Here is a 26,773-nt window from a genome sequence, read left to right on the forward strand (position 1 = left end):
AAATGCGGCGCCTGGGCCGCGGGGACTGCCCCCGACAATTTTTTCAATTGTCGGGAATGATAGAGCAGGGTCTGGGGGTCCGAATGAGACCAAGAACGAGACCCCCGGAGCCTCCAGAATATTTTTATTGATTTTTTGAAAAGATGACGAAATCCAAAAAAGAGAGTGAGTGAGTGCGAGCGAGCGGAGCGGTGAGCGGCCCACGGGGGCGGCGGGGCCGGAGCTGCTGCGCCCTCGGCCTCGGGGTCCTTAACCCACCTCTCCTTTGAGTTTTTAGGCTCCCGGGGAGGACCCCAGCGCGGATGGCCATTCAGATTGACCCCAATTTCCTCGCCTTCATTCTGATCGCTTATTCTACTCCCCTCCCCCTCCCCCCCTCCCCCGACAAATTCAATATTTTTGTCGTTTCCCTAGATTGTGCGGTTTCCCTTTTTTCCTCTTTTCCTGATACTATGGTCTCCCCCCACCCCGACCCTGTCCCACTCGTGTCATAGGTCTGTGAGGAGCAGAAGTGCGAAGAAGAGGTCTTTCCTCTGGCCATCAATTACCTGGACCGCTTCTTGGCCGGAGTCCCAACTCCGAAGACCCATCTGCAGCTTCTGGGGGCCGTGTGCATGTTCCTGGCTTCCAAGCTCAAAGAGACCATCCCGCTGACCGCTGAGAAGTTGTGCATTTACACGGACAACTCCATCAAGCCTCAGGAGCTGCTGGTAATGACTGCCTCCTTCCTCCCTGCCTTTCTGCTCTCCCCTATCCTAATAATATACTTTGATGCCGCTGCTCCCAGAACAGATCCATAGGACCCCAAATTACCCATCACTGAAGTTTTCACACTTCTGGGAACTCTTTTAACACGAGGCTCCTTGTGTTCCTACTGTGTGCTGGGCTCTGTGCGAAGTACCGAGACTCCACCCATGAATAAGATCCTCACTCAGGGAGACTTGTGTTGGTGAGATTCATTTGCAGTGTGTGCGCGCCCGCTTGCGTATGCAAAGGAGGCATGAAACACAGTGATAAAATATTTTAATTAAATTCCAAATTTTCAATCGCTGAATTCCGAGACAGTAATCAACCTCTCACGTGATTCTCAAATACACATGTGGCGGGTCTCCTAAGAACCGGGGAGTTCAAAGGTAGGTCTTAGGCACCTCTTAGAGTCTCAAGATACCCGCACATAATAGCTGTTCACTAAATACCAGCTCATTGGCTTTTGAGCAGAGTCAAATTGGGCCCTTTGTCAGAGGGTTGGGAGGCCTGGATTCCTGTCTCCGGTGGGGCTGTTACGTCTACATAGACACGGGGTCCTGTCTGGACTCTGGTTTCCTGCCCGCAAACCTTTTTCCCACCCAATAGGACTCTTTGCCCCTGTAGCTTCATACTTAAGACGGCCATGTGGCAGCAGCGTGGCATTGGTTGGGCAGCTCCAGAGGCCCACCTTCAGTGATCTGCACAGCCTATCTCCCAACTGTTCGGAAAAGGGGCCCCCTCTTCCCACCGCCTCCTCCTCCCCCTCCCTGCTGGCCAGGCCTGCACTAAGTCCACAGGACCCGGGACTGGCTGCCTGAACTGAGCTCTTTGTGAGAGGCCTTCCTCCCTGAGGCTGTGCTGCCACCTAGCGGCAGACATGTGCAAGGATGGGGAGGAATCTCCGAGAATGCAGAGGGGCATGAATGACCTCACCTTTGAACAGTTGCCAGATTTCAGCTGCTGCTGGTTTGGTCCGGGAGGCCCAGAAAGGTGCTTTCTTCTAGGAGTTCTGCTTCCTTTAATAATGGTACAAGTCGAGTGGTTTATACTCACATTCCCCCGTGAGAAGGAGAGCTGGAATTTCAAGCCATCTTGGAAGACACTGACTGTTTAGTAGTCTATCTGGGTTTTCACCCCCAGCCTCCCGTAAAAAGCCAAGGCAGACTTGAAAGCAGGTAAAGGGAGCATGGTTAAAATTGGGATCCAGTTATATTTCTCACGGGAGACGAGGAAAACGAATCTTCCTTTTGCTTCATTGTTTCAACATGATGGGGGACTCGGGTATTTTTCAGAGCGCCCCAGTTTTTTTCCAGGGGCTTGCCAAGCTAATTTATATTGCTGCAGACAAATCTGCCTTTTTCCGGTCTCTGTCTCTTTATCCCAGAAGTTGAGAACTGGAGGAGTCCTCCTATTTTACCAACAAGAAAGCCGAGGCCAGGGAAGGGGAGGGAATTGGCCCACACCGCACAGCCAGCCGGTGCTGTGCGTCGCAGGCAGAATAGGGCTCTGGTGGCCAGCTTAACAGGCGGAAGACAGTCGGGATCTTGGGGTGAATGGGGGAACGGACGACACTGGTAAGCTGGTCGCTCATTCTGCTGATGATGATAGATCGATAGGCCTGTTTTTCCCTCTGACTGCACGTATTTTTAAGGCTTTCTCCTTGGTTTGTTTCCCTTTGAGCACAGTTTCCCCCAACGTATTCCAACAAGGGAGAGAAACAAGGTTTTTCACTAGGTGGGCTGCTGGTGAGAGGCCCACAAGAGACAGGGTTACATGGTGCCAGCATTTGGGCTTCAGGCTTCTATGACCTTGAACAAGGACCTTCACCCTGCCCTGAATCACCTCCAGCTGCACAATGGGGTTGCCAGTGACCATGCGGTCCTTCAGTCATGGTAACAAAGGCCTGTGAAACATTTAAGTGGAAGGGTGCCCCGTGTCTGAGTATCATTTCCCAAGATTTGTGCATTACGTGTCCAGGGGAAAGTTTTAGCAGCAGAGAGAAAAATGGCACTTTTTGGCACCGACTACGAGCAAGCTAATTGGTTGCCAAGGATTTGGGCCAAGAAACCTAATTTTGAGCTTTATTCTGTGTACATCATTTTTCCACGAGGATTAAAAAGACTATTAATCTGGTGATAGATATACAGTAAGTTGCTACCAAAGGGCTACAATGACCTTGGCGTTATCTTAACTGTAGATTCAACCTTCTGGGTGGGCAGGCAGAAGCATACTGTGGAATGCAAGTCAGGGTTGGGTGTGGGTCGGGGAGCTGGGGAGACAGAGAAATAGAAAGTACCATCTTGGCAACAGCTACCTGGGCTCTCATTATTTTCAGTGGAGCCTGACCTTTGAAGCCTTAGAGGAGCCGTCACCCACTTCAAAGCTTTAGGGCCACTCTGATAAACGGCCCCGCCTTCCAATCTAGCCCCGTGTCCTAATGAGAATCGTTATGAAGACTGGTCTGGATGCCAAGCCCCCAGTCCCGGATGCCAGGTCAGCCTGTGGGTTTTATACTCTTCCCTTCCTCCCTCCATCCCCAGGAGTGGGAGCTGGTGGTGCTGGGCAAGTTGAAGTGGAACCTGGCGGCTGTGACCCCCCATGACTTCATCGAGCACATCCTCCGCAAGCTGCCTCAGCCCAGCGAGAAGCTGTCTCTGATCCGCAAGCACGCTCAGACCTTCATCGCTCTGTGCGCCACTGGTAAGAGCTGCTGGAGCCCAGTGGGGGCCGGGTGCTGGGGAGGCCTTTGCGGTGGCGGGGGGGGGGGGATTCAACGGGAGGAGGACCGCAGCCCTAACTTCCAGGGATTGGGGGGTCGAGGGGAGGGGGGTCCCAAGTAATCTAGAGTCCAAGGTTTCATTCCTGGGCTGTTTTCTTCCTTCCTTTATCTCAGCTGGTATATTTTCTCTCTCTGCCAAACTCATAAATGGTTTATGAGAACAGGTGTGGTGAGGGGGAAAAAAAAAAATAGCGCCCGTTAAAATATTCTTTATGGTGTCTAAAGTGCTCTTTGAAGATTATATATACTGCCCTCTGGTCGTGTTTCAATCTTTCATCTTTGGAGGAAAAGGATGGCTTGGAGATAAGCCCAAGAGGAAATTTGGAGGGGGGCGGGATGCAAATACAGGTCTGAGGAACGCTGTCAAGATAAATACCGCCTGCCCTGATAAGTGGTGAGGGAGGCCAGAGGAATTCTTTTGGCTGCAGGTCATGTACTGCCTTCCGGCTGCTCCTTGTGCAGGGTTCGGGTGGACATGTGGGGTTTTCAGCAAGGACCGCTTCCTGAGCCTGGGCTCTGCTGCCCTCCCTCCACGTGTTGGGGTTTTGATTGCAGCCTTTAACACTGAAACCGCCTTTTCATGTTAAGAGCTCTACACCCACCATTGATCCCGCAATGGATACATCGTCCTTGTTGGCCCATTTGCTTTGCAATTAACTGATAAACTAAAGGCAGTCTAAAGTTTGAGGCAGTCTCATAACACTGAACTTTGGCCAGTTTCCACCATCTTTTTTTCCCTCCCCCCTAATGGTAGTGGCCATGGGAGAAACTCCGGACCCATCGTCGGCCAGGGTAGAGCGTCAGGCGTTCATATTTTCACAATCAGAAGTGTTAGGGAAAGAACTTGCTTGGGTGGATCTTTCCCCCGCACCGGGCGAGAGGGCGGGGTTCACGGTTGCCAGGAGTATGTACTGGAATTGCAAAGGTGGGCCTGGGGCTTGACTTCTTTCAGTATCTTGTTACATGTTACTCTGGAGCTTCCAAAGATGAGCACGTTATCTGCAATAGTGTTCATGCCCTGTTCACGGTCAAAAGGTCGAGCTTTGCTACTTACCACCCCGCGACCTCTCTGAACCTTTGCCTCTTCATCTGCAAAATACGCCTATTGACACAGGATGCTCTTACAGCCTTTTCAGGTGGTTAGGAAAACGGACATCAGAAGAGAGATGATGTACAAGGAGGTCCTTTGTCAACCAGGCAAGGTGTAGGCGATGTGCCCTGGTACTAAATGTGAAAATGTCTCCGATTCTGACTCTTTTAACTGAGTGGATACAACGACTTTCCTAACCCTAACCCTGCTACCCCCATCTGAGTTTAGCAGGACGTCGTGCTCGGGCTTTGCGGGCTCAGATGCAGGGTCCAGCCCCCCACTGTGGATCCCAGAGCGGGCTTCCCGTCCCTGAGCTTCCCAGATCCAGGCCCAACCTCGTGGAATGTCCGTGCCCTGTGCCTTTCCTGCAGCCCTGGGGGACCATTCTTTGCCCATGATTCTTGCTGCCCTGCAGACCGTAGCCCTTCTTCTGCTTCCTCCCCTTCTGCTGTCTGGCCTGGCCCCTAGAGGTCAGCCCCTCATTGACTTGTCATTTTGTCTCCCAGGCCCCGCTGTCCCTTCCTCTCCATTGTGATGATTCACTGTGGAGAAGGGGTCAACCAGCCCTTTTCTCTCTAGGATGGCTGACCCCCGACCCTGTGCTCCCCCATCGCCCAGCTGTCGATAGCCAGAGCTCTGCTCTGACCTTGTCTCTTAACGGACGTACCTTTTGGGGTCCATCTGCCCACTCCTCCTCGCTGATCTCTGACTCGGGTCGGGAGGGTGGGTGGAGTGACCCAGGCCAAAAGCAGATCCCCCGATTGCCTAAAGGCCCATTCTCTAAAATTGGGGGTCCCATCCGCCACTCCTGGCCTTCTTGGCCAGGTCCTTGGGGCAGCTGCCACGTTTGGGGCCCGAGGAGGGAGGCTGGGATTCAGGGACGGGACAGAGGTCTGAGGGGAGGCAGAGGAAGTCGGGAAGACTGCCTTTTGAGAGAGGAGCTAGCCTGGGGCAGGGGCAGGGGAGGATGGGAATGAGAACTCCTCCAGCCGGGTACTGAGCGCCACGTGTGGACCGCTCAGAGCACAGGGAGGGTCTCAGACGTTTCCTGGGTCTAGAGGGGATGAGCCTGCCTGAGAGGCATTTCTTCCCCTGATCTGCCCTTGACTGTCTGCGTGGCCGAGTCACGTGGCATCCCGCTGCCTGGGGTTTTAGGGCCGCGGGCCTGACGGAGTAAAAGCCAAGGGGCTTGCTTTTCTTGAGGGGAACACCTTCCGGTTAGATGAGATGCCTCGTTCTGGGGCCAGGGTGTGAGGAATGGGCGCGTGCCTAGGACAGGCCGGCGGGAGTTACAGCAGCACAGGTCCTGCTCCGTTCCCCCCAGGGATCCAGGACGTTCTGCCTTGGAGCTCCAGGAGCACCGGCAGCCAGGGGCAGCGACCCTGGGGCTGTGTGGCTAGTTGAGGGGGAAAGCTGCTTGTGAAAGAGCTGGCGGTGGTCCCGCAGTCCGTGGAGAGTGCCTGTGTGTGAAAGGGGAAGAAGCGGGAAGGGCAGGGCTGTCAGTCCTCCTTCCCGGGGCTTGAGGCTTCACATGGTGGTGAGACGGAGAGAGGTGCCCTCTTCCCTCCCCTGCTCAGCCCTGAACAGCCCCTGGGGCAGGAACTCTGGCTGGTGCTGGTCAGTGGAGGCCATGGGGTGAGGGGGAGCCCTTCATAACCGCCTTCCCTAGAGCTTTGGACGCTGGGCAGCAGACCGTTCCTAGCATCCCCCTGGTGCCGCTCTGATGGCAGAGCCCCCAAGTCTGCCAACGAGGAAAGAGACCATTGGGATGACTCAGGATCGCACGCCGGCGTGGGGGAGATTCCTGATGCATGACATCATGCTGAACAGATGATTCCAGTTAGTTTAGAAGAGCCAGTGGCGTTGAGTTTGAACTTGGCGCGGGCGGGGGTGAGGGAGGACGTGTTTAGCCTCCCTACCCACGGCACCCCGCATCTCCCTCTGTGCCTAGGAGCCCCCGACCCCGAGGTGCTGCCCTCAGCTATCCAGGTTCCCTGCCCAGTGGGCCTGGGCCCCAGGGATGGGGGTACCCCAGTGCTTCCCCGTCCTCCTGGCTGTACCTAGACGTGTCTCGTGACGCTTCATCCCTGGGTTATAGCCAGACAGTGGTGGCCCAGAGAGGGTCCACGACTTCGCCCCTGATCCAGAAAGCGAGGTCTGCCTGGGTGGTTGGAAGGTGGAAGGAAGAATGGAAAGCCCTTTCCATCTGCGACCCAGTGAGTACCGTTCACCGAGCAGTGGTCACGGGGCCCCGGGGAAGTGGACTGTTGAACCGGGAGTCTCAGTTCTTCCGTACGTGGGGACGGGCAGCTTGACAGGGCCCATCTCACTTCCCACCTGGCTGTAAGGTGGGTGAGGAGCAGGCTGAGGGCCCTCGTCCAGCCCCCCACCGGTTCTGGCCTTTTAAAACCCCACCTGAGGCAGGTTGGAGGAGAGGGGGAGAAGGGCATCCCTGGTTCTCTCCCCCTCGGAGCGAGCGCCTCTCGCCCCCTGGTGGTGAACAGAAGCACAGCGGTCACACTTGCCGGTCAAGGCCTCGGCCACCATAGTCAAAACAATGGGGATAAAGCCATCCCCAGGGCCATGTAATCTGTGGTTTCAAACCCGCTTAGCTCAGAACGCTTCCTTCAGTGAAATCTTACCAAGCTGATGAACGTGGAGCAGCTCTCCTGCCCTTGCCCAGATTAAGGAGCCCAGCGGGGCCCCAGGAGGTCCTTGGGTGGTGAAGCGTCTCTGCAGGGTCCCACAGTGGGCTGGGGCCACAGACGGGAGGGGTTCCCATCTCCTGGACTCCTGAGCCCGGGCTCCTTCCTTTGGGCTTTTTCTCCGGCCTCTGATGGGAAAGATGGCCGTGTATTCCCAGTGGGGCGTGGGCGGTGCCTCTGAAGAGCTCTTTACCTGCTGCTGGTGAGTCTCCGAGTGCACTGGGGTGCAGCGTCCAGGTGCCTCTCTCCATCTGAAGCCCAGGCCCGGCATCAGACGTTAGACAAGTCACTTAACCTCTCAAGGTTTCATCGATTCACCCGTAAAAGGGAGTGTCTTGAAGCAGGTGAATTCCACCTTGTTTTTTGCTAATTCCTTGCCAAGTAAGCAAACAGTAGGAACGCTGCCTGGGCTGGTCGGTGGAGCTGGGGTTCCCCGTGAGGCCACTGCTGGCCTCACCGAGAAGGTGGAGGTCAGGTCAGGGCTGCTGGGGTGTGGGGCCTGTTCCTTGGCTCTGGGTGACCCCAGCTGAATGAATAGCCCGACTTCTCTTTCATTCCTTGTGTGCTTGTGCCCTCTTTCCATCCCCCTGTGAGGCCTCAGCTTCTCCCACTGCTGACAAAGCAGCAGGAGGCAGTGGGGACACGATGAGGTCGGTTCTGCGACACACACACACACACACACACACACACACACACACTGAGAGTGAAAGAGCCTCAGGGCGGCCAGAGCAGAGCCCTCGTTCTCCCCGGCCTCACTCTGCAGGGCCTGCTGTTTCCCCTTATCCCTGCAGACGCTCAACAGAATCGCCGACAGTCAGAACTGTCCACCCCGATCCCACAGCGGGCCCCTGGGGTAGGAACAGTGGGGCTATGACAGTGATGCTGGTGGTGGGTGTTGTGGATTGTTTACCAAGAGCCAGGCACTGTTCTCTTAGCTGAATCCTCAGAACTACCCTATGAGAGTATAATTATTATCCTTATCTGTGGGTGGAAAAATGGAGGCTCAGAGAGGTCAGGTAACTTGCCCACCTTCACACAGCTGGTAGGTGGTAGGTCACCAGCCTCCGTGGCCTCCACCTTCCAGTGCTTGGAGCTGCTTGGCCCAAACCCTTCCCACCTCCTTTGGGGAATCCTCCTAAGCGTGTGTCTCTAATGCTCCTGTCCACGTGGGCACCTCCTTTCTTTGAGACGTTTCTTTAGAAGTCACCTAGCCATTTAGAACGCGCCATGCTGTATTCTATTCATATGTCCCGTGTCTTGGAGGAATCATCATCGTGCTGCCTGGAACAGGGAGGAACACGTCGTAACTCGATCGGAATGGGTCCGATCAGCTCAGCTAATTGCCTCTCACTCGGGGGGGAGGGGGGGGGGCGGGTTCTTAGGAAGTCGCACACACTTCAGCTTTCCAGGTGGGCAGCTGAGGATGGAGAATGACCCTCACCACTGAGCACACCTACAGCACCAACGTAGAGCTTGTCAGCGTTTTTGACCAAGAGACTCAGAGATTTGGGAGAGATCGTTAACTTGGTATTTTATTTTTGCGAAGATAAAATAACGTTTCCCCCACTGGATGGTGGGGAAATTTACATACATCTTTGTATTCTAATTTCCCCATGTGCATGCATGTCGATGCATTTCTATTTATATATTTATGGACAGTTGCAGTCTTGATCATAGCACGTGCTCATGAGGCCTGATTTTATTTTTGCTCCCTCCCTCAAGTAAATATTGTGAGTCTATCTCCATCCAGTTCCATAGCCAAAAGTTTAAGGTTTCCAGAAATGGCTGAATGGGTTGGATGGAACTTTCCACAGGTGAGTGTGGAGGGTAGCTAACAAGAGCTAGTACAAGGACACGACCCTTCAGATGTTTTATTCAGGTGTTTTTCTCTCTGCCGTTTCCCCTACCGGCAGAGAGGGGGTGTCCCTGGGTGTGGTCTTGGGGCAGCCCCTGAGGCCATGCAGAACTGCTCGATGGAGAGAGATGTCTTGTGACTTTGCTGCCTGGGGGAAGCTGTGCTGTGTTCTATTGTCTCTTCCTTATTCTTTTCCTTGAGAGTCGTTTTTACTCCAGAGCCTTAAGTAAAAGCCAGTTAGAGCTGGAAGGCCCCGGGAAGATTAGCCAGCCTACCATCTTCCAACTTTTTGACCTAAACCATAAAGGAAGAAATACATTTTATAACGCAACTCAGGATAACTGTCAATGTACGTCAAATCGATACAGATGTTTTTTAAGACAGTATTGACTCTCACTACTTGCATTACTTCCTGATACTTTCTAGTCTAACGTTGTTAGAATTGTTCTAACATTTTTTTTTTTTCTTTTAAATTTATTTATTTATTTATTCATTTCTGGCTGTGTTGGGTCTTCGTTTCTGTGCGAGGGCTTTCTCTAGTTGCCGCAAGCGGGGGTCACTCTTCATCGCGGTGCGCGGGCCTCTCACTATCGCGGCCTCTCTTGTTGCGGAGCACAGGCTCCAGACGCGCAGGCTCAGTAGTTGTGGCTCACGGGCCCAGTTGCTCCGCGGCATGTGGGATCTTCCCAGACCAGGGCTCGAACCCGTGTCCCCTGCATTGGCAGGCAGACTCTCAACCACTGCGCCACCAGGGAAGCCCTGTTCTAACATTTTGTTCAACTCAACAACAACAAAAAATGCTGGTCACCACCTACAAATGAATTTCATGACCCTGTACTGAGTTGCAGGTGGAGGTTAGAAAAATGAACTAGTTAGTTCGCTGCTCTACCTCCACCCTCCTCGTAGGCAACTGGGACTCCAAGGGGCTGGGAGGGAGGAAGTGACTCGCCCAGGGTCCCACGGGCTGGACCTGGCTTTGCGGGAGAGCCGGGCAGTTGTCGGGGCCCCGGAGGGGGTCACTGCCCTGCTGCTCAGCAGGGCCACCCTGGCTTCCCTGGCCCTGTCGGTGCTGCCCAGAGGCTGCCGTGTTCATGCAGCTCGTGCTCCCCAGTTCTGGGGGGCGGGGCAGGGGACAGTGTCCCTCGGCATTTTCCCACAAAACGAGAAGGGAGGTACGATCTTCTCGGCAGCCCCAGGACCATCCATCCACACGCCCTGACTGCCAGAGTGAATTCATTTGCTGGAAGTGGGAGTTGGGTTTGCAGGCAGCGGCATGCAAAGATAGGCGTGTGTGGGCTATGCTTCCTGGGCTGAGGCCTGGGGCAGGGGGGCCGGGGATCCCCTCCTGCCCTGCCCTTCCCTGCCAGCTGCTCCCACCCGGGGCCTGTGTGGGCCCAGGGCCTCTGCATTGTGAATGTCCCAGGGGGGGAGCTAACGAGGTTACTGGGCAGAGAAACACTCCTGTGACCCCATGTGAAGAGACCTACAGCAGAGTGGGAGGCAGGGAGGCTGGCTTCGTCACTGTGTGGGGACAGAGAAGGCTCTGGATGAGTTAGAGCACAGCAGGCTTTGGGTGGAATGGCGTAATATATGTACATCCCTCGAGAGGTGGAGATGGTGCGTGGGCTAAGAAAAGAAGGCCATGGAGAAAGACAGACAGACGGCCAGGCCTGCTGTGTTCATGGGATTCGGCCAGGAGGGGAAGGGTTTGTGCCTGGCTGAGCAACCCAGCGCAGTTTCTGAGGACGCCACTGACCTGATGTGGACAACGGGGTCACTGATAAAAGTGCGTCCTTGGACTATGTTGATAGAATAGCAAGAGGGGGAGATAGGAGGTTGAACTGTTTCTGTAGGTTAAACCCAGTGCTTATGCTGGGATTGGAAGCGTGACCCACGTCTTCCCTCTACAGCAATCCCCCTGTCTCCAACTTTCCACTTCTACATGCAGTGAATTCACTGGGATGATGGCAAAGCTAGAGAGAGCCCTTTGCAGAAGGTGCTCTCCACTCCGGGGCTGCAGTTAGGATCAGGGACAAAACTCTCACCTCTTTCACCTATCAGCACAGGGCGGGGTGAGGGCCGTGGAGACTCGGAAAGCTCGGTTTCTCATCCACAACGTTAAGGTACGGATTGTACACAGCTTCCGTGGTTGAGGGCTGGATTACGCAGGCTGTGACGAGTCAGGTCCTGGCCGTGTCGGCAGGTGGGAGCTCTTAGCAGCCGGAGCAGGGGTAAGGGGTGTGTATCCTTACCTCCTTTCCATGGACAGCAGTGGCCGATTTGGTTGCCAGACCTTCTGGGGCACCCCCCCCCCCCACCCCCAGAAGAAACTGGTGTTTGGGCTCCCAGGCTGGTACGTAAAAGCATCCTCTGTAGTTGCTCTTGGATAGATGGAAAATGAGGGGGTTCGAGCCCATCAAATGTACCATCGTTTCTCCACTTGTCTCTAGCAAACCACTCTTTTTTTTCCCCAGCAAGAAAATGGGATCTTCAGGCCTCAAAGCCATAAAATCTAAACCAAGTCGTTCCTCTGATTAGGACGGCTAATATTGGGAGCTCGATTGACTTCCTGTCCTGTCTCTTAACATTCTGAGGGCCTTTGACGCTGGGTAGACGTGGGGAATTGTGTGAAACTTGCCCCCCCAGCACCCGCGCCCCCCCCCCCCCCCATGGCTGCTTCTCCCACTTTCCTTGCATGGCCCGTGGGATCTTAGTTCCCCAACCGGGGATTGAACCCGGGCCCCCTGCAGTGGAAGCACGGAGTCTTAACCACTGGACCACCGGGAAAGTCCCATCCTTTTCTTTTTTTTTCAATCAAATCATCTCTTTTGTTCTGAGCCATCTTAGTCCTTGATGCCTGTCCAGAGAGTATGGCAGAGTCACGTCAGGGCTGTCGTTCTTCCTAAGATTTACCCGCTCGTACTTCCCCCTCCTTCGAACATCTGGAGCCCTTGGCTCGTGTCGCTTGTGTAGCACGTGGGTTACCTTGTCTGTACTGGTCTCAGACCTCCCCTGCTCTGCTCAGTCTCCTTTTAAATCTGGAACCGCCACAGTCATGGGCAAATGAAGGGCGTCTCGTGAAGGAAAGACTTAGGAGAGGATGCATCCGTGGGGACCAGGGGCCACTTGTGCCATCCTCCTGCCGAGCGTCTTCAGGCTGGGGAGCACCTGCCTCCGCCCCGTCCTGACCTTCCGCCTCTCGTCCTCGCAGACTTCAAGTTCGCCATGTACCCGCCGTCGATGATCGCAACTGGAAGTGTGGGAGCCGCCATCTGTGGGCTCCAGCAGGACGAGGACGTGAGCTCGCTCACGGGCGACGCCCTGGTGGACCTTCTGGCCAAGATCACCAACACCGACGTGGTAGGTGGCCCCCATCCATCCTCTTGGCTGAGACCAGGCCTCTCTTCCCTCAGCTGGGGGAGAGAGACAGTTGGTTCAATGAGGAGGTGGCAGAGGTTGTTTGTTGCTGTTGGTTTCTGTTTTCTGAGATCAGCACCCGCGGTCATAAGAAAATTCAGCAGGTGAGGCCTCACGTGCCATCAAATAGAGAAAAGAACTTCGCAAGCAGAGACAAGGGGGGAGGGCGGGCTGCTGACCAGTTTCCTGTGTGGCCCGGGCTTCCCCATGGGTCTGATTTGTTGCCTGTTGCTTGTTTCCATTTATGTACAATCCGCAGCCTGCCTCTCCTCCAGCGTGGAGCTTTCTCGCCTGCTCACGCGCGCTGAGGCTGGCAGGCAGGGCGGGAGCGAGCCCCCCCTGCACCTCAGGGCTTGGGAGACGGAGGGGCCCCCCACCTCCACAGACCTCTCCACCCCGCCTGCCTCTAACTTCCCTTTAGTTCAACGTGATGACGGATTAAAAAGCACTTTAAAAAGAGTTAAGTGCCGTACAGATGCAAGGAACTATTATTAGCTATAGATTTTTCCATTCTGGGTGCCCTCTGGACAGTGCAGAGGCTGTAACTCTGGTTGCCAGCATTTGAAGCTCCTTAGAAGAAGAGAGGATTGGGGGACAGCCCAGGGTCCGGGGAGGCTCTGATTCAGCTAGCTGGAAATTGCGGTCCTTAGAAGGTTGATTCTGCGAGGTCAGAGAGGGGGAGAAGCCGGGGTCACCGGCCTGGGACCAGAACCTGGAGGCTCTGACGCCCAGCCTGGGAACCCTGCATTCCTCCCTCGCTGCAGCTCCTGGGATCTTTTTGTTTGAAAAAGGCCTTTGGTTTAAAGCCACTCGAGAGAGGGGTGTCAGCTCTGAGGCCCTCTCAAGTCACCATGGAGAGGCTCAAGAATGCAGGGGAACTTTGTGATGACCCCTTCTGGATGGTCAGGGGGATTCTGAATGCCCTGCTGTGGGCATATATTGACTTATAAGGGATAATGTGGTTTACAGGCCTGGGGCCGGTGCCTCCACCAGAGATGCTGGGCAAAAGGGTAAATGTCAGCACGCCTAAGGCTGCAGTTGGCTGGCCTCCCCCCGACACCTCCCCCCCCAGATTTTGCCTTGGCCTTCATTACCATCTCAAGGAGATGGCACAGGGAGGGGTTCTCCTCTGAAACAGTTCTTAGAGATGCTTTTCAAATGCTGGCTCCAAACAGGCTTCTGAAGCATGGTTTCCAAAATATAGATCGAAAAGACCCTCCACTGCAGCTTCCTGGGAAGAATGCTCTTCGAATCCTCTAGAGGCAAATCTTGGACGGAACTTAGCATTTATAGAAATGATACGCTTCCTTCCTTTTCTGAATATCTCCTATTAAGGCTGCCTTGCCAAAAGGACTCCCAACCGGCTGAAGACCAGCCCCTCCTCGACCCCCGGGGACAAAAATGTCAGTGACAAGTGTTTGCCCCCCCACCCACCCCCCCGCCAGCATTATAACCTCCTTCGGATATTTCTAGATGTGCCCTGATGGGCTGATTGTCCCACGGGCTCTCCAGCTCTCTCCCGCATCTCTGTGTCACCCTTACTGGCTTCAGATGGACAGAGGTCGCTCCTGGGGTGCCCGTGGAGCTCGCGGGCTGTGCTTTGCTTTTCAAGTCCGCAAACCAGTCTTCTCCTTTCATACGGGAGACACTGCTTGCCCCTTTCAGATACTGTGTAGCTAGGCCATCCTAGTCCGCTGTCAGACTGGGTCAGCTAGATACAAAACTGGCTTAGAGCTTCCTTCTAAAAATCGCAGCTGTTGAATGGAGGTGCACACATGTGCCTCGTTCTCACCAGTGGGCCCCGGGTTAAACATTTTAATGTGAAAAACCAAGCATGCGTGTACCACGTTTTCAGAGAACAGTTGGAGAGCTCAGGAAGCTCCCAGCTTACCTCGGGTCCCCAGAGCCTCACTCCCACTCTCCCTGGGGACGTCCTCGGTGCCTCAGCTATTGTGCGAGCCGGACTTGGGGCGCTAAGTCCTCCCACCCATCAGCCTGTGCTCTCTGGAGAGCTCTTGGTGCAGGCTGTCACCTTGTGAGCAAGGCCCATGAACAACAAGCAAGGCACAGGCAGCGTGGAAGAAGTTGGGGGGTGGGCGGCACACGGAAAATAAAAGACGGGGCTCCTGTCACCCAGGAACGTAGCGATTGTGTGGAGGATCCCCAGTAAAGCACGTAAAACCCCAGCAAATGAAGGTCAAACGAACGGATGCTAAGCAGGTGTTAGGAACTAGACATGCAGCAGGCAATCAGCCCTCGGGAGGCAGCTCTCCGGGCCTAACGTAAAATGCAGAGTAGAAGCCATCCCTTGGTGGTTGAAAATGTCCTTGGGATGGAGAAAGAAACTGTGGTATGTGCATGCCATGGGACATTATTCAACCTTAAAAAGAAATGAAATTCCGATACGTGCTACACTATGAATGAGCCTTGGACGTGTTAAGTGAAATAAGCCAGACACAGACAAATATTGTGTGATTCCACTTATATGAGGTCCCGAGGCCCCTAGACGTAGTCAAATCCATAGAGACAGAAAGTGGAATAGAGGTTCCCAGGGCCCAGGGGGTGGGGGAGTGATTGTGTAATGGGGATGGAGTTTCCGTTTGGGAAGAAACGTCCTGAAGGAGGGGGGTGGTCTCACGACACAGTGAATGTACTCAAAGCTAACACTGTACACTTAAAACTGATGGAGACGCTCAGTGCTGGGTGGTGTATATATTGCTACCACAAAAAGTTGTAGATACCCACGTAGACATATAATGTCCTTGGGCCACACTGAAGTTGAGCCCTCCCACAGGGAAGCCCAGTGCCCAGACCACCTTCTGCCCTATGGGCCCTGGTGCACGGGCAAATAAGAATCGGGAAGTGCCGGCCTTTGACCCCAGAGTCCTACGGTGGTGTGCTAGCCCTGCGCACCTTGCACCTAGAGACCTGGGCCAGCTGACGGTGTCCTTTTTCCGTGGATTGTCAGAGATACGACTGTAGGAAGAGGATCCCCTCTTTCTCCCCTGAAACAGCCAGAGCCATCTCTCTGGCTCTCTGGCCGGCGGCAGAGAGCTTTGATAGGAGGGACCCACGCGGCCCTGAGAAAGCTGCTCTCTGTTGCTTGCTCTGGTTGCCAAAATAAACCGGAACGCTTCATTCCAAAGAGAAAGCTGAGTGAGAAGCCTGACAGTTTTACAGGGAATAAAAGTCTCAGAGGGTGGTGTATTTTAAGTACTCTTTCCTTCTACTCCTAAGTGTTGCTAAAAACAGACACCAGCCAGAGAGGCCATTCTGGCTTTGGGGGAACGTCTACCGGGGCTTCCGTTGCCAAGGGTCCGCTTGCGAAGGGGGGGACCGACTGGGCCACTTCCCTGGCAGAATCGGGGTTCCTCTTCCGTCCCCTCGGCATCCTGCTGGAGCTTGGTGCCAGCCTTTATCTCCCTGTTCACTTGTATATAGACTCTTTTGAACGAGACCCAACTTTGACTCAGCCTTTTCTCCAGATCCCCTGGCAGAGTCATTGGGGAATGATGTGGGGAGGGCGGAGGAGGAAGGAAGGGGGACAAAGGCTGGGCAGGTGGGTTTCAAGTGTGTTTCTAGTGCTTTGGTCTCCCTAGGTCTTTTGGAAAAGCTAGATGGGTCTTAACATTAACAATACGTCAGGGTCCCCTGACTTTTACCTGACTTTATCTTAGAGCAAGTCACTTTGTTTTCACGTGACACCATTTTCCTGAGTCACTAATGAACAAGCAGAATTGGGGCTCACGGGCCATGAAGATGGGAAGTTATTGGAAGATGTTTAACAGAACAGGTAGAGATGTGAGTCGTCCTGTCATTATATGTATTCTTTTCTACCTAGATTACACCAAAACTCTCTGTTACCTTCTTTTTTCTTTTTTTTTTTTAAGTCTTCATTGAATTTGTTAATATTGCTTCTGTTTTATGTTTTGGTTTTTGGGCCAGGAGGCCTATGGGATCTTACGTCCCTGACCAGGGATCGAACCCACATCCCCTGCATTGGAAGGCTAAGTCTTAACCACTGGACTGCCAGGGAAGTCCCTTGAACTCTTAACTATTGCCCAAGAAGATTCCAGGACATCCCTCCCCTAGGGTCATCTTGGCCATATTAGGATGCTGTTTGTCAATGGGCAGTCCGCAGCGCCAGGGAAGACTCGATTGTGACTGCATGTCAGGATCCTAGGGTCCCCACCCTTGCCTTGGTCCCCGGAGCCCTCACAGCACACCTTCTCCTGAAGACCCCTGTGTCCCCGAGACTGTCCTTTGCGCCCTGAACAGGGCCTGTGGTCAGAAGCCTCCAGAAGAGTCGCTGCAAGGGAAGCCGGGGGTGGGACGGCAGAGGAAACAGAAATGGAGGCTGATGGTTCCCGCTCCTGCTTGAGCTTGATTTTTGCCGCGGGCCTCATTTGGTATTCAAGGAAATAAGCCCACCAGGCTGTGAAGAAAGGAAGAATGAGATAGTTTCCTAAGTTGTCTGTGCCTGAGTTGGCCGCGGGTCCGGGGCTCATTCAGCCCTTTGTGCCCCTGTTGAGTGCAGTGCGTGTGTGGTGACAATGCCGTGATGCAGTGACACTGGAGGCTGATGGTAGCAGTTCCGCAGCCCATTCACAGGGCCGAGGAGGGTGCGGGGCGCGGGGCTGGAGCCAGCACGCGGAGGAAGTGGGGCCGGGGAAGGAGCCGGCCATCACAAACGCCGCTGTCAGGGCTCCGGGCCCCGGGCCGGGGGCGGGCGGGGGAGGGGCCCCAGCATCATCGGGCTGGAGGCCTGCCCGAGCCCCAGCTCTGTGGAGTGCCACCTGTCCAGGCTGACAGACGAGCATTATGGCTCTCCTTCTAATCAGCTTAATTTGGGGCATCTCGACACAACGGCTGGTGCTTTCGGAGGTTGCCGAGGAGCAGAGGGCCGGGAGCCGCGGCACTCGCCGTGCACGGAGGCGCTGTCGGGGGCTTTCCAGGCCACTTGGACTGTGTCTCCCTTTCTCGGAGATTCTCTGCCCTGTCTTTCCTTAGAGCCCGGAAGAGGCAGCGAGGTGCACAGGGAAGAGAGTTCTGGAATTGGGAGTCTCGCCCTTTGAAGGCCAGGGTTCGTTTTTAACTAGGTGTGATTGGGGAGAGGAGCCAGCTTCGGGTGGGTTCCCTAGCTGTGAAGTGGGCGCAGCTGGCTGTTCGATCTCCAGAAGGCCCCCAGAGCCCCCAGTTCTCAGATCCTGTAAGGATCTGTGTGTGTCGCCTTAGAACTCCGCCCCTGGACACATGGCCGTCACTCTTCTCCAGCTTCGCTTTGGGTTCCCTTCAGGCTCTGCAACTTGTCCCCCTTCTGTTTCCTTCTCTGGGCTTGGCCTCCTCCTTCCACCAGATCACCCCTCCCACCCCGGTCCCCCCGGCGCTCTCCTACCCACTCGGGAGATTGGGAGCCCCTCCGGCAAGACCGGGGCTGCAGCTCCGGCAAGACCGGGGCTGCACCAGCCCACCCTCCCTCGGACCTCACTTTCCACCAGCTCACAGGAAATTCACACGCTCCTGGGACGCCCAAGAAGGGCTCCTGCAATCCTAAAGGAAGGTTTAAAATGCAGGGAGTGAGCTCTGTTTCCAGGAAGAGGGATGCCGATTTCCTTCCTGCCACTGTCAGAGTAGAACGTGCAACATCCTTTATGCAAGACAAGCTCTTGCCCTTAAGTAGGTTTTCATCTGGCCGAGAGCCAAGAGGTCCCCGCAGTTGAAACTGAGATTAGGACAGCCAAGTCGTGAAGCAGTGGAACCAGAGGAGGGTTAGACGGAGACCCCAGAGCGCTCTCCAGGAATGAGGGACACCACTGACCCACCGAGAGCTTTAGCTTCCTGCTCTGTCACAGCTGAGCCTGTGGGCTTCAGGGTCCCTCCGTTCTGGGGGAACTGCTATTGTCATCCCTTTTCCCTTGGAGTAAGGGGTATCAAAGAGGAAGAGCTGGCCATAGTCAGGAATGATTTCGATTGAAATTAAAATGGGACTGGAAAGATCAAGAAAGGAGAGTTTGTGTTTTATGTGAAAGCTTTCTTCATTTTATTCGGGAAAGCTGGTTTTGGCTGGAAGTTACATAAATATGACATTCGACGCCCGTGTTCTCTTCAAGTCCCGTAGAAGTCACTGCCCAGTGTGCCAGCCCTCCCTGTAGGCCTTTCTCAGAACTGTTCCTTTAGGGTCTAAGGCTGCTGGGAGGGAAGTCTAAATACCGGGAACAATAGGAACATGGGTGACCCAAAGGGAGACTGTCCGTGGCCCCAAATCAAGTTCGTTAGCTCTCCAGAGCCCGGTCTCCCTGTTTGGAGGACCATCCATCTCGGCTGCTGGTGTGGCTAAGGCAGTGATGATCACGGCATCCTGAGTTTGTCGTATTATTGGGGTAGCAGATGTGCTGACCCAGAAGTAGAGCCTTGGAGGAAGGAAAGTCGGACAGGATTGGCCAGGAGCTTCCTCAGGGACAAGCCAGAGGAGTTTTGACTATCGCCAGTTTTTAACGTTGTTAACCTTGTTCTTTAAGATTAATTGTTTGAGATCATAAGGCTTTCGGGTCCTCAGGTACCTTCCGCTGAAATGCAGGTGCCCTTAGAAGCATCCTGCCTTTAGCCTTCACCACCGAGCACCTTCGTGAGCGGTGAGTGACCAGAAGCACGGCCACTGCAGGACGGGCCTTGGAGGAGGAGTGCTGGGCGGGCAGAGGAGGCAGCGGACGAGGCCCATCGGCTTCTAATCACCAGTTAGGGGGTCAGGCAGGTTAGAGGACATGAGCAGGCGAGGCCACAGGCCAGTCTGAGAAATGTGGGCGGGTCCTCAGTGGCCAGTCCCTGGCTGTTTCTCAGGGGGGACGGAGAGCTCTGGGCCGGGGTACGTCTGCCCTGCCGGACGCTCCACCCACTGTGCCTGCTGCACTGTCCGCCTCACCTGTCCTGAGCAAATGCTCGTTCGTACCTCGTTTCAAAGAAATCTCAGGAATTCTTTCACAGTCCAGGATGGACTTCTTTCTGTTCATAATAAATGATTGTCGTGTGTCGAACTCAGCACTTTGTCCAAACGATCTCAGTTGATCCTCCGTCTGTGAGCGTTTCCTGAGCCTTATTTTACAAGTGGGGAAACTGAGGTCAGAGAAGGAAAATAACCTAGCGGCTGCCTGCAAGTCTGGTGGGGCGACAGCAAATACCCCTGCCTTCTTGTCACTCTTAATTCATTCCAGGTGAAATTTCATCTCTGCCCTTAACGCTCGGTCTTCCACTGCCCCCAGTCTTGATTTTCATAAAAAGCTGAAATGGATGAGAGATAAGAAAGGAAAACGTGGGCGTATGGAAACGGCGTTCCTGAGAACCCCAACTTTATTTTTAGATCTTTGGAAAATAGAGATAACGCTTTGGTGCTCGGCAAACAGTAACCTGTGGGCAGCTGCACGGTGAAACAAGCACAAGGGAAACATACATTAAACTGTGGCAAGACCCAGGCAGAGTGGGTTTAACATATGTTCCATGTGTCTCTGCTGCTTACGAGAGCACAGGAAAGCAGGCTTGCCAAGGAAAGATGTTGGGAAATAGCTCCTAAGAGCAATTTCTTCAGCTCGCCTCTCACTTGCTAGTACCAACCACCATCCCTCCCTGGTGACACCCACGAATTGCCGCTGTGTCCCATGCCACCCAGCTAACAGAAACATCTGCCTGAGATCAACACATTCTGAATCTTCCCTACCAAATATAGACTAATATCAAAGAAATGCAGCAATTTTTTTTTTTTGCCTATTCCCAAATTAGACGGCTCAAGTGTCCAGAATTTTGTGAACGTTTCTGTGTTGTATTTTTATGAGAGTTAAGGGAACGGTAAATAAGCGAAAAACAGATTGCTTGTTTTTAAGCGGTTCCGCAGTTGCTGTGAGGGTCAGTGTAGTTCAGTCCATTCTCTTATCTATCCCTTGGGTAGTCTAGTGCTGTCACACTGTCTGTACGGCTGGCCTTCCCCTTTTCCCTCTCACCTCCCAGTGTCCCCAGGCGGGAGGCATCTCGCTGGCCCTTGGATTACCAGGCACTGCGTGGCCACAAATGGCTCCTCATCTCGGCCAGCGCTGCCCAGGTCCTGTGCATACAACTCACCTGGGCTTCTGCTAAAATGCAGATTCTGATTTGACTGGTCTGGAGAGGGATGAGGTTCTGCATTTCTTTTTTCTTTCTTTAATTAATTAATTAGGCTGCATCGGGTCTCAGTCGTGGCACTCGGGATCTTTCATCGCGGCACGCAGGCTTGTCTCTAGTTTTGGCACGTGGGCTCCAGAGCGCGCGGGCTCAGTAGTTGCGGCACCGTGGGCTTAGCTGCCCCGCGGCCCGTGGGATCTTAGTTCCCCGACCAGGGCTCAGACCCGCGTCCCCTGCATTGGAAGGTGTATGCTTAACCACTGGACCACCAGGGAAGTCCCAGGTTCTGCATTTCTAACAAGCTCCCAGGTGGTGCTGACGCCGCCGGTCCGTGGACCCCACTTGGAGTGGTGAGTTTCCCCGGCACCGGAAGGATGCATCTCCCGTACGTTTCAACTTTCTTTCTACTGGAAAAGGAGCGCGGACTTAGGCGGGGCTTGAATCGTGTGTGTTTTCTTCATCAGTTGCTCTGTGTACTGTTGCCCTTGCTAACAGCTCTGGTCTGGACCGTTCTTCTTCTAGGATTGCCTCAAAGCCTGCCAGGAGCAGATTGAGGTGGTGCTTCTGAACAGCCTACAGCAGTACCGTCAGGACCAGGGCGACGGATCCAAGTCGGAGGACGAGCTGGACCAAGCCAGCACCCCTACAGACGTGCGGGATATTGACCTGTGAGAGGATGTCGGGCAGGCCGAATGGGAGAGAAGCGTCCAATCTGCTCTCTCCTTCTCTCTGGTTGTGTTTTGTTCTCTTATGTTTTAGGATGAAACTTAAAAAAAAAAAAAAAATCTGCCCCCACCTAGATCATATTGAAAGATCTTTTAGAAGTGAGAGATAAAGGTCCTATAAAAACGGAATCATTAAAAGCATTTGGTGCCTATTTGAAGTACAACAGAAGGGAATCCCGTATATATGCGAACAGTTATTGTTTGATGATATTAAAAGTCATAGTAAAATGCTTACAGGAAAACCTGCAGAGTAGCTAGCGAAAATGTATGCCTGCACTATGGGAACAAATTAGAGACTTTTTTTTTCATGTTATGAACTAGCACGTATATATACCCCTGGTAGGATAATTTCGAGGAATTGCGGATGCCATTTATGGCAGGATTAGATTGCAAAGCAATGAACTCGAGAAGGAATTAGAAATAAGGAGGGACAGGACGGGGAGGGAGTTACAAAATAATCTCAGTGCGATCGAACCATTTTGGATGGAGAAGCGCCCTTGCTCCCGACCACCTGTTTGTTACTAAGTCAGGAGCGTTGCTGGGTCTCTAGTGACAACTCTTGCTGTCTACAGTAGCTGCTACCTAAAAGAGATGATGTTTTGCCCGTTGGACACAGGTGATTGGATCCTGGGGTTTCACGTTTTTCGACATCTTGCTTCTTCTTCCAAACATGGTTCGTTGCAGACACCACCCAGTTTTTATCTAAAAGGGGCAATCTAGCGACGGGCCATCCCCAAAACTCCTATGAAATGGAGGCAGACGGAGCCCGAGGGTGGGATCTGGAATGGAAACTTTTCTCCTGATGTGTTCAAGAGAGTAATGTGACCTTGGCATCCCTCATTAGGAAACAAACGAATTCTTTGGTGCTGATTGGCATGTCTGGTCCACAGGTGAGCGTTTTGGTATAAACCATTCCATTCGAAAAGCACTTTGAAAAATTGTTCCCGAGGGATAGATGGGATGGTTTATGCAAATCATGCAGAGTAGTTGCCTCCCTTCTCCTCCTGTGCCCCCTCCCCTCCTGCCCCCAGTTGGGTTGCTGTCCTGTATCTGACACTCTCTGGCATCCCCACCGGAACTCAAGACACACCCTCTTCCGCTGAAATCCCCATCACAACATTCCTAAAAACAAAGCTCTGTTACCATTTTGATGGCACAGAAGGATCTTAATTCCCACCTCTATACTCCTCCTTTGGACATGGAAAAAAACGTTATTGCTGGTGCAAAGACAGACAGCGGGTCATCAGTGTGGCATTTTGTTCCCGTTTCCGTTTTTTTGTTGATTTCATTGCAAGGTTGCATTCAGCGTACTTGAATTTTTTTTCCTCTCCACGTCTTAGAGGCATTCAGTTAGCAGAGAGGTTGAAGCACCAACTTTTTTTTTTTTTTGCACAATTATAATTGACAGGTAATGAAGCTATTAAAATATTTGCCTTTTTAAGTAAAAATAAGAAAAAGATCAGAACAGGGCTACTTTGAAGAATTGTTTTATACACAGATTCTGCCTTGTTTCGTAGTATAAGGGTTTAAGATGGAGAAAAATCTAAGGGTCTCTTATTTTTCATTTTATTATGTTCAGTTTTTTATTATTTTTTTTTTTTTTTGCGCTGCTAAGAAGCTAAGATCATTCATTGTTATCCACATTAACAGTACCTAGCTGTAATGTTTCACCGAGTGTGCTGCTATTTTATAAACAATTTTATAATATATTATTTTACCGCTTCAATTTCCAAGTCCTGAAGTAGATGGTTGAGATAGGAGTTCTTCGTACTGGAAAAGCCCTTCTTCCATACATAGTTTGTTTTCTTCTGGTAGCGTATTCATGGATTTTTTTTTTTTTTTTTTTTCCTCTCTGGTCACATCCTTCAAAGACAGAGTATTCTTTACCTCAGGTTTACTGGACAAAATCAATAGCTACAAAAGAAAATGGTTCACATTTTTGTTCTCATAATACCTCACAACCGTACAGTTTCTGCTTCGGAGCCCATTAGTCAGGAAAGGCAGGCGGGGGGAGGAGGCTGCAGCCCCTCCCAGGTGGAAGGTGGAGGTTTTGGCCCCAGGGTCTCACGCCCAGGGACCTCTTCCGTGGTGAAGGTCATCAGGCTTCCATTCTGACTCTGGTATCCTCATCATGATGGAAAAAATGCAATTGAACCAAGGGATTTCCCCTCCCCCGCCAGGCTGACACTCAGCACAGAGGTTGATGCAGTGGCCTAGGTACCACTTGGGTACCAGCGATCAGGACACAGACTAGAGAATTCCAGCAGGCTATCTGGAGAGTCTCATCTTGCAGGCCTTTCTAAAGCAGGGCTCTCCTCTGCTTTGGGTCCTTTCTCATCTGGCACGTTTCCCCTCTCTCTGGCCCCTTCCCGGATACGGGCAGCCCCCGTTCAGGATGATCTCGGAGGGTTTCCTAGGTCTGAACCTGCAGCAGGTAGGGTTGCCACGGCAACCGCTCCCACCTGTCTGGCCTGCGGCAGGTCCTCGCTAAGTGGCACTAAATGGTTTTCCGGTTTTAGATCGTGCGTTGAATTGGCATGGTTGGAAAAATGGGTCCGATGAGTATTGGATTGGTGGTCGAAGGGAGGTAGGGAGGCTGCTTCTCTGCAGAGATGCAGTCCCAGCCGAGTCAGTCTCCCGTGAAGTGTGTTAGAAGGGTTCAGGACTTGGTGAGTTACATGACCCTGACATTCTAGGGATTCCTGGTGGGCCAGTGGGTGCTGTATTTTGAGGTTTTGGAGAGGAAGGCCGAGCAGCCTGTGTTTTATCGGGAGCACACTTTGCACAGGCCACTCTTCTGGGCCCTGAGGGGTTCCACGGGATGGAGGAATGCAAGGGCCCTAGAGTTCTTGGGAGTCTTGGAACCTAAAGAGAAAGCCAGGTACAGATCCCTTGAACAGTGACCAGCCACTAAGCTCAGAGGGAAGCAGCACATGAGAGAACCTGACAAATAAGGAAGGAAACAGGCCAACAGACTTTGCCAGAGCCCTTCACTTCCCACTGTCCCTGGAGCCCCCAGGGGGCCACTGGGGCCTTCTGGCTTTTTCTTCTTCCCAGCCCTGGAGCCCCCAGGGGGCCACTGGGGCCTTCTGGCTTTGTCTTCTTCCCATCCTCAGGGCCTAGTGTGATGGGAGGTGTAGGGTTGCTGATGGGGAGGGTGCTAGGTAATTTAGCTTTTCTGCCTGCTCTCTCCTTAACAGAAAAGAAGGGACCCCGGCTTTGTTGAACTGGCTTGTACCCGCTCCTTGGATCTTGGTTTCCTCGGTAGGAGTTTTTGTTCCAGAGGAGTTCACTTCTCCCCGTGCATTTTTTTCTCTTTCCTCCCACTAAGAGGGTTCCAAACCTATTCTGGTCTTTCTCTACCTTGTTGTCTTTCTCTCTCTTCTTTACTTCCTCCTCTTTATGGTTTTTTTTGTTTTTTTTTTTTTTTTTTTGGTTGTTTGTTTGTTTATATGTTTTTCTCCATCAGTGGGAGCTAAGTTGTTCCCCTAACCTGCCAAATTTTGTTCCTTCCCCTATTTTGGCCAAATCCTACGGGGGAAAATCCTTGTATGCCAAAAATATATGCTAAGCATAATTCAGTTCCATGCGGGTTCATAACAGCCGAGAAGCCTGCAGGCAGGGGCAGGGGACCGATGCCTCAGCAGAATGCTCCCCCTAGGCTGAGAGAAGGGGCTTCTGTCCGGGGAGGCTGTCCTCTGGAACTGCCCCACCCCACTGAGCAGCCCACTGTGTCCCCCAGCCAGGTCCCTGTTGGTCTGTGTGCTGTAGCAGAGGCCCCGTCCGCCCTCCTTCAGCATCCAAGTCAGGCACGCGTGGCTCCGAGGGGACACCACCCCGGCTGCGGGCATCGGGGGCTTCCCTTCCGAAAGGGCCGCGGCCCGGCCCCAAGGCCATGTCCACGCTGCCCTGGGAGCCCTGGGACTGCTGGGTTAGGACGGTAGCAGGATTGGATGACTTTCTCAAAGAGGGCAAGGGCATTTTCCCTCCACGGGCCACAGGGGGCAGGGCTGGGAGAAGAAATAGACTCGCACCTTATCTCATGTAAATAATGATTTTCTAGCTCAAGAAGAGAATATTGGTAGAGTGGAAATGGGAAGTAAGAATGGGGGGGGACATCTGAGTAAGCCAGCTGGCTTCTAAGCCAAAAGGATTCCTCTTTGTTTATCTTTGAGACAGTCCGACCCTGAGAATAGCTTTAAAAGGGAAATTAGTGCTGAGACGGTAAAGTCCCCTTCAGCCAGCCAGACGCTCTGTAGCTACGGAGCACAGTGGGCTCGGGGCAGTTCCTGTCACCCGTTTGTACAAAATAGGGCCGGGAGATTCAAGAGGACGTGTATGGCTTCCTCATCCCACTTGGCTTTTTCATGATTCTGGATTCTAAATGACCCAGAACCGTCACTTCAGCCAGAACCACCGTTCTGTATCCGTGTGTCTCTGCTTTTAGACTTGGCTGGGCTGTCAGACCCGATTCTTGGCTTAGGTTTCCAGAAGCCATCGGCAAACATACACGCGCATGCTGGAGCTGCCACATTTATCCCTTTGCCTGCAGCCTACTTTGGGGAAAAAAGTGCCTTACTGACTGTAGCATTACAGTAGCCAGTGTATTTTGACAGGTGCCTATCCTTTAAACAAAAAAGTTCTCGTGGTTTCTTTCGTTTTTTTTTTTTTAATTGGTTGTATTTCTTACTGCTGGCCAGCTCTGAAATCCCCGGCAGATCACCAGGCCATTGGATTTTTTCCATTATGTTCATTACCATGTACCTCAGATCTCTCTCTCTCTCTCTCTCTCTCTCTCTCTCTCTCTCTCTCAGTTACAGTTTCTCGTCTTGGACTTTCTTTTATTATTATTATAATTTTTTTTTTTTTTTGCTTTAAAATGAGTGTGATGCCATATCCAGTCAATTTTATTCTCTCACCATGTACTCTGTAAGAGGTGTGGGTGTTTATTTGGTCGGCATGCGAGCAAGTGCTAAAGTAGCATGATCAGTATACACGGAAGGTTTTTAGGAAGTATGGGAAAAAAAATGTTGTATTGGCCATGATGGTGACATGGTATAGTCAAGCTGCCTTTTCAGAGGTCCTATCTGTTCAGTGTTAAGTGATTTTTAAAAATAATAACCTGTTTTTCTGACTAGCTTAAAGATGGATTTGAAAATGGTTTTGGATGCAATTAGGTTATGCTATTTGGACAATAAACTCACCTTGACCTAAATTCTCTGGCTCTTTTGACTTCTTTCCTGACCGGCAATCCTCAGCGTGGAACACAGCTTTCTTGCGTCAGGACTCTGTTGGCCGCAGCTGGTGCTG

The 26,773-nt window shown here is 52.7% G+C and overlaps 1 protein-coding gene across 2 annotated transcripts in view; it reads left to right on the top strand.

The window, feature by feature from the left end:
• CCND2 (cyclin D2) overlaps nucleotides 1–26,678 on the top strand; it is a 33,128-nt gene extending 6,450 nt beyond the window's left edge. For both annotated transcript variants that reach the window (XM_059935136.1, XM_059935137.1), the window contains exons 3-6: nucleotides 495–710; nucleotides 3,288–3,447; nucleotides 12,388–12,536; nucleotides 21,261–26,678. In XM_059935136.1, the coding sequence (XP_059791119.1) occupies nucleotides 495–710; nucleotides 3,288–3,447; nucleotides 12,388–12,536; nucleotides 21,261–21,410 (675 nt within the window). In that variant the 3' untranslated portion in view covers nucleotides 21,411–26,678. The remainder of the gene's footprint in view (nucleotides 1–494; nucleotides 711–3,287; nucleotides 3,448–12,387; nucleotides 12,537–21,260) is intronic.
• The last annotated feature ends 95 nt before the right edge of the window (nucleotides 26,679–26,773 follow it).

This window comes from Balaenoptera ricei, chromosome 10 (genome assembly GCF_028023285.1).
Source record: "Balaenoptera ricei isolate mBalRic1 chromosome 10, mBalRic1.hap2, whole genome shotgun sequence".
Lineage (NCBI taxonomy): Eukaryota > Metazoa > Chordata > Mammalia > Artiodactyla > Balaenopteridae > Balaenoptera > Balaenoptera ricei.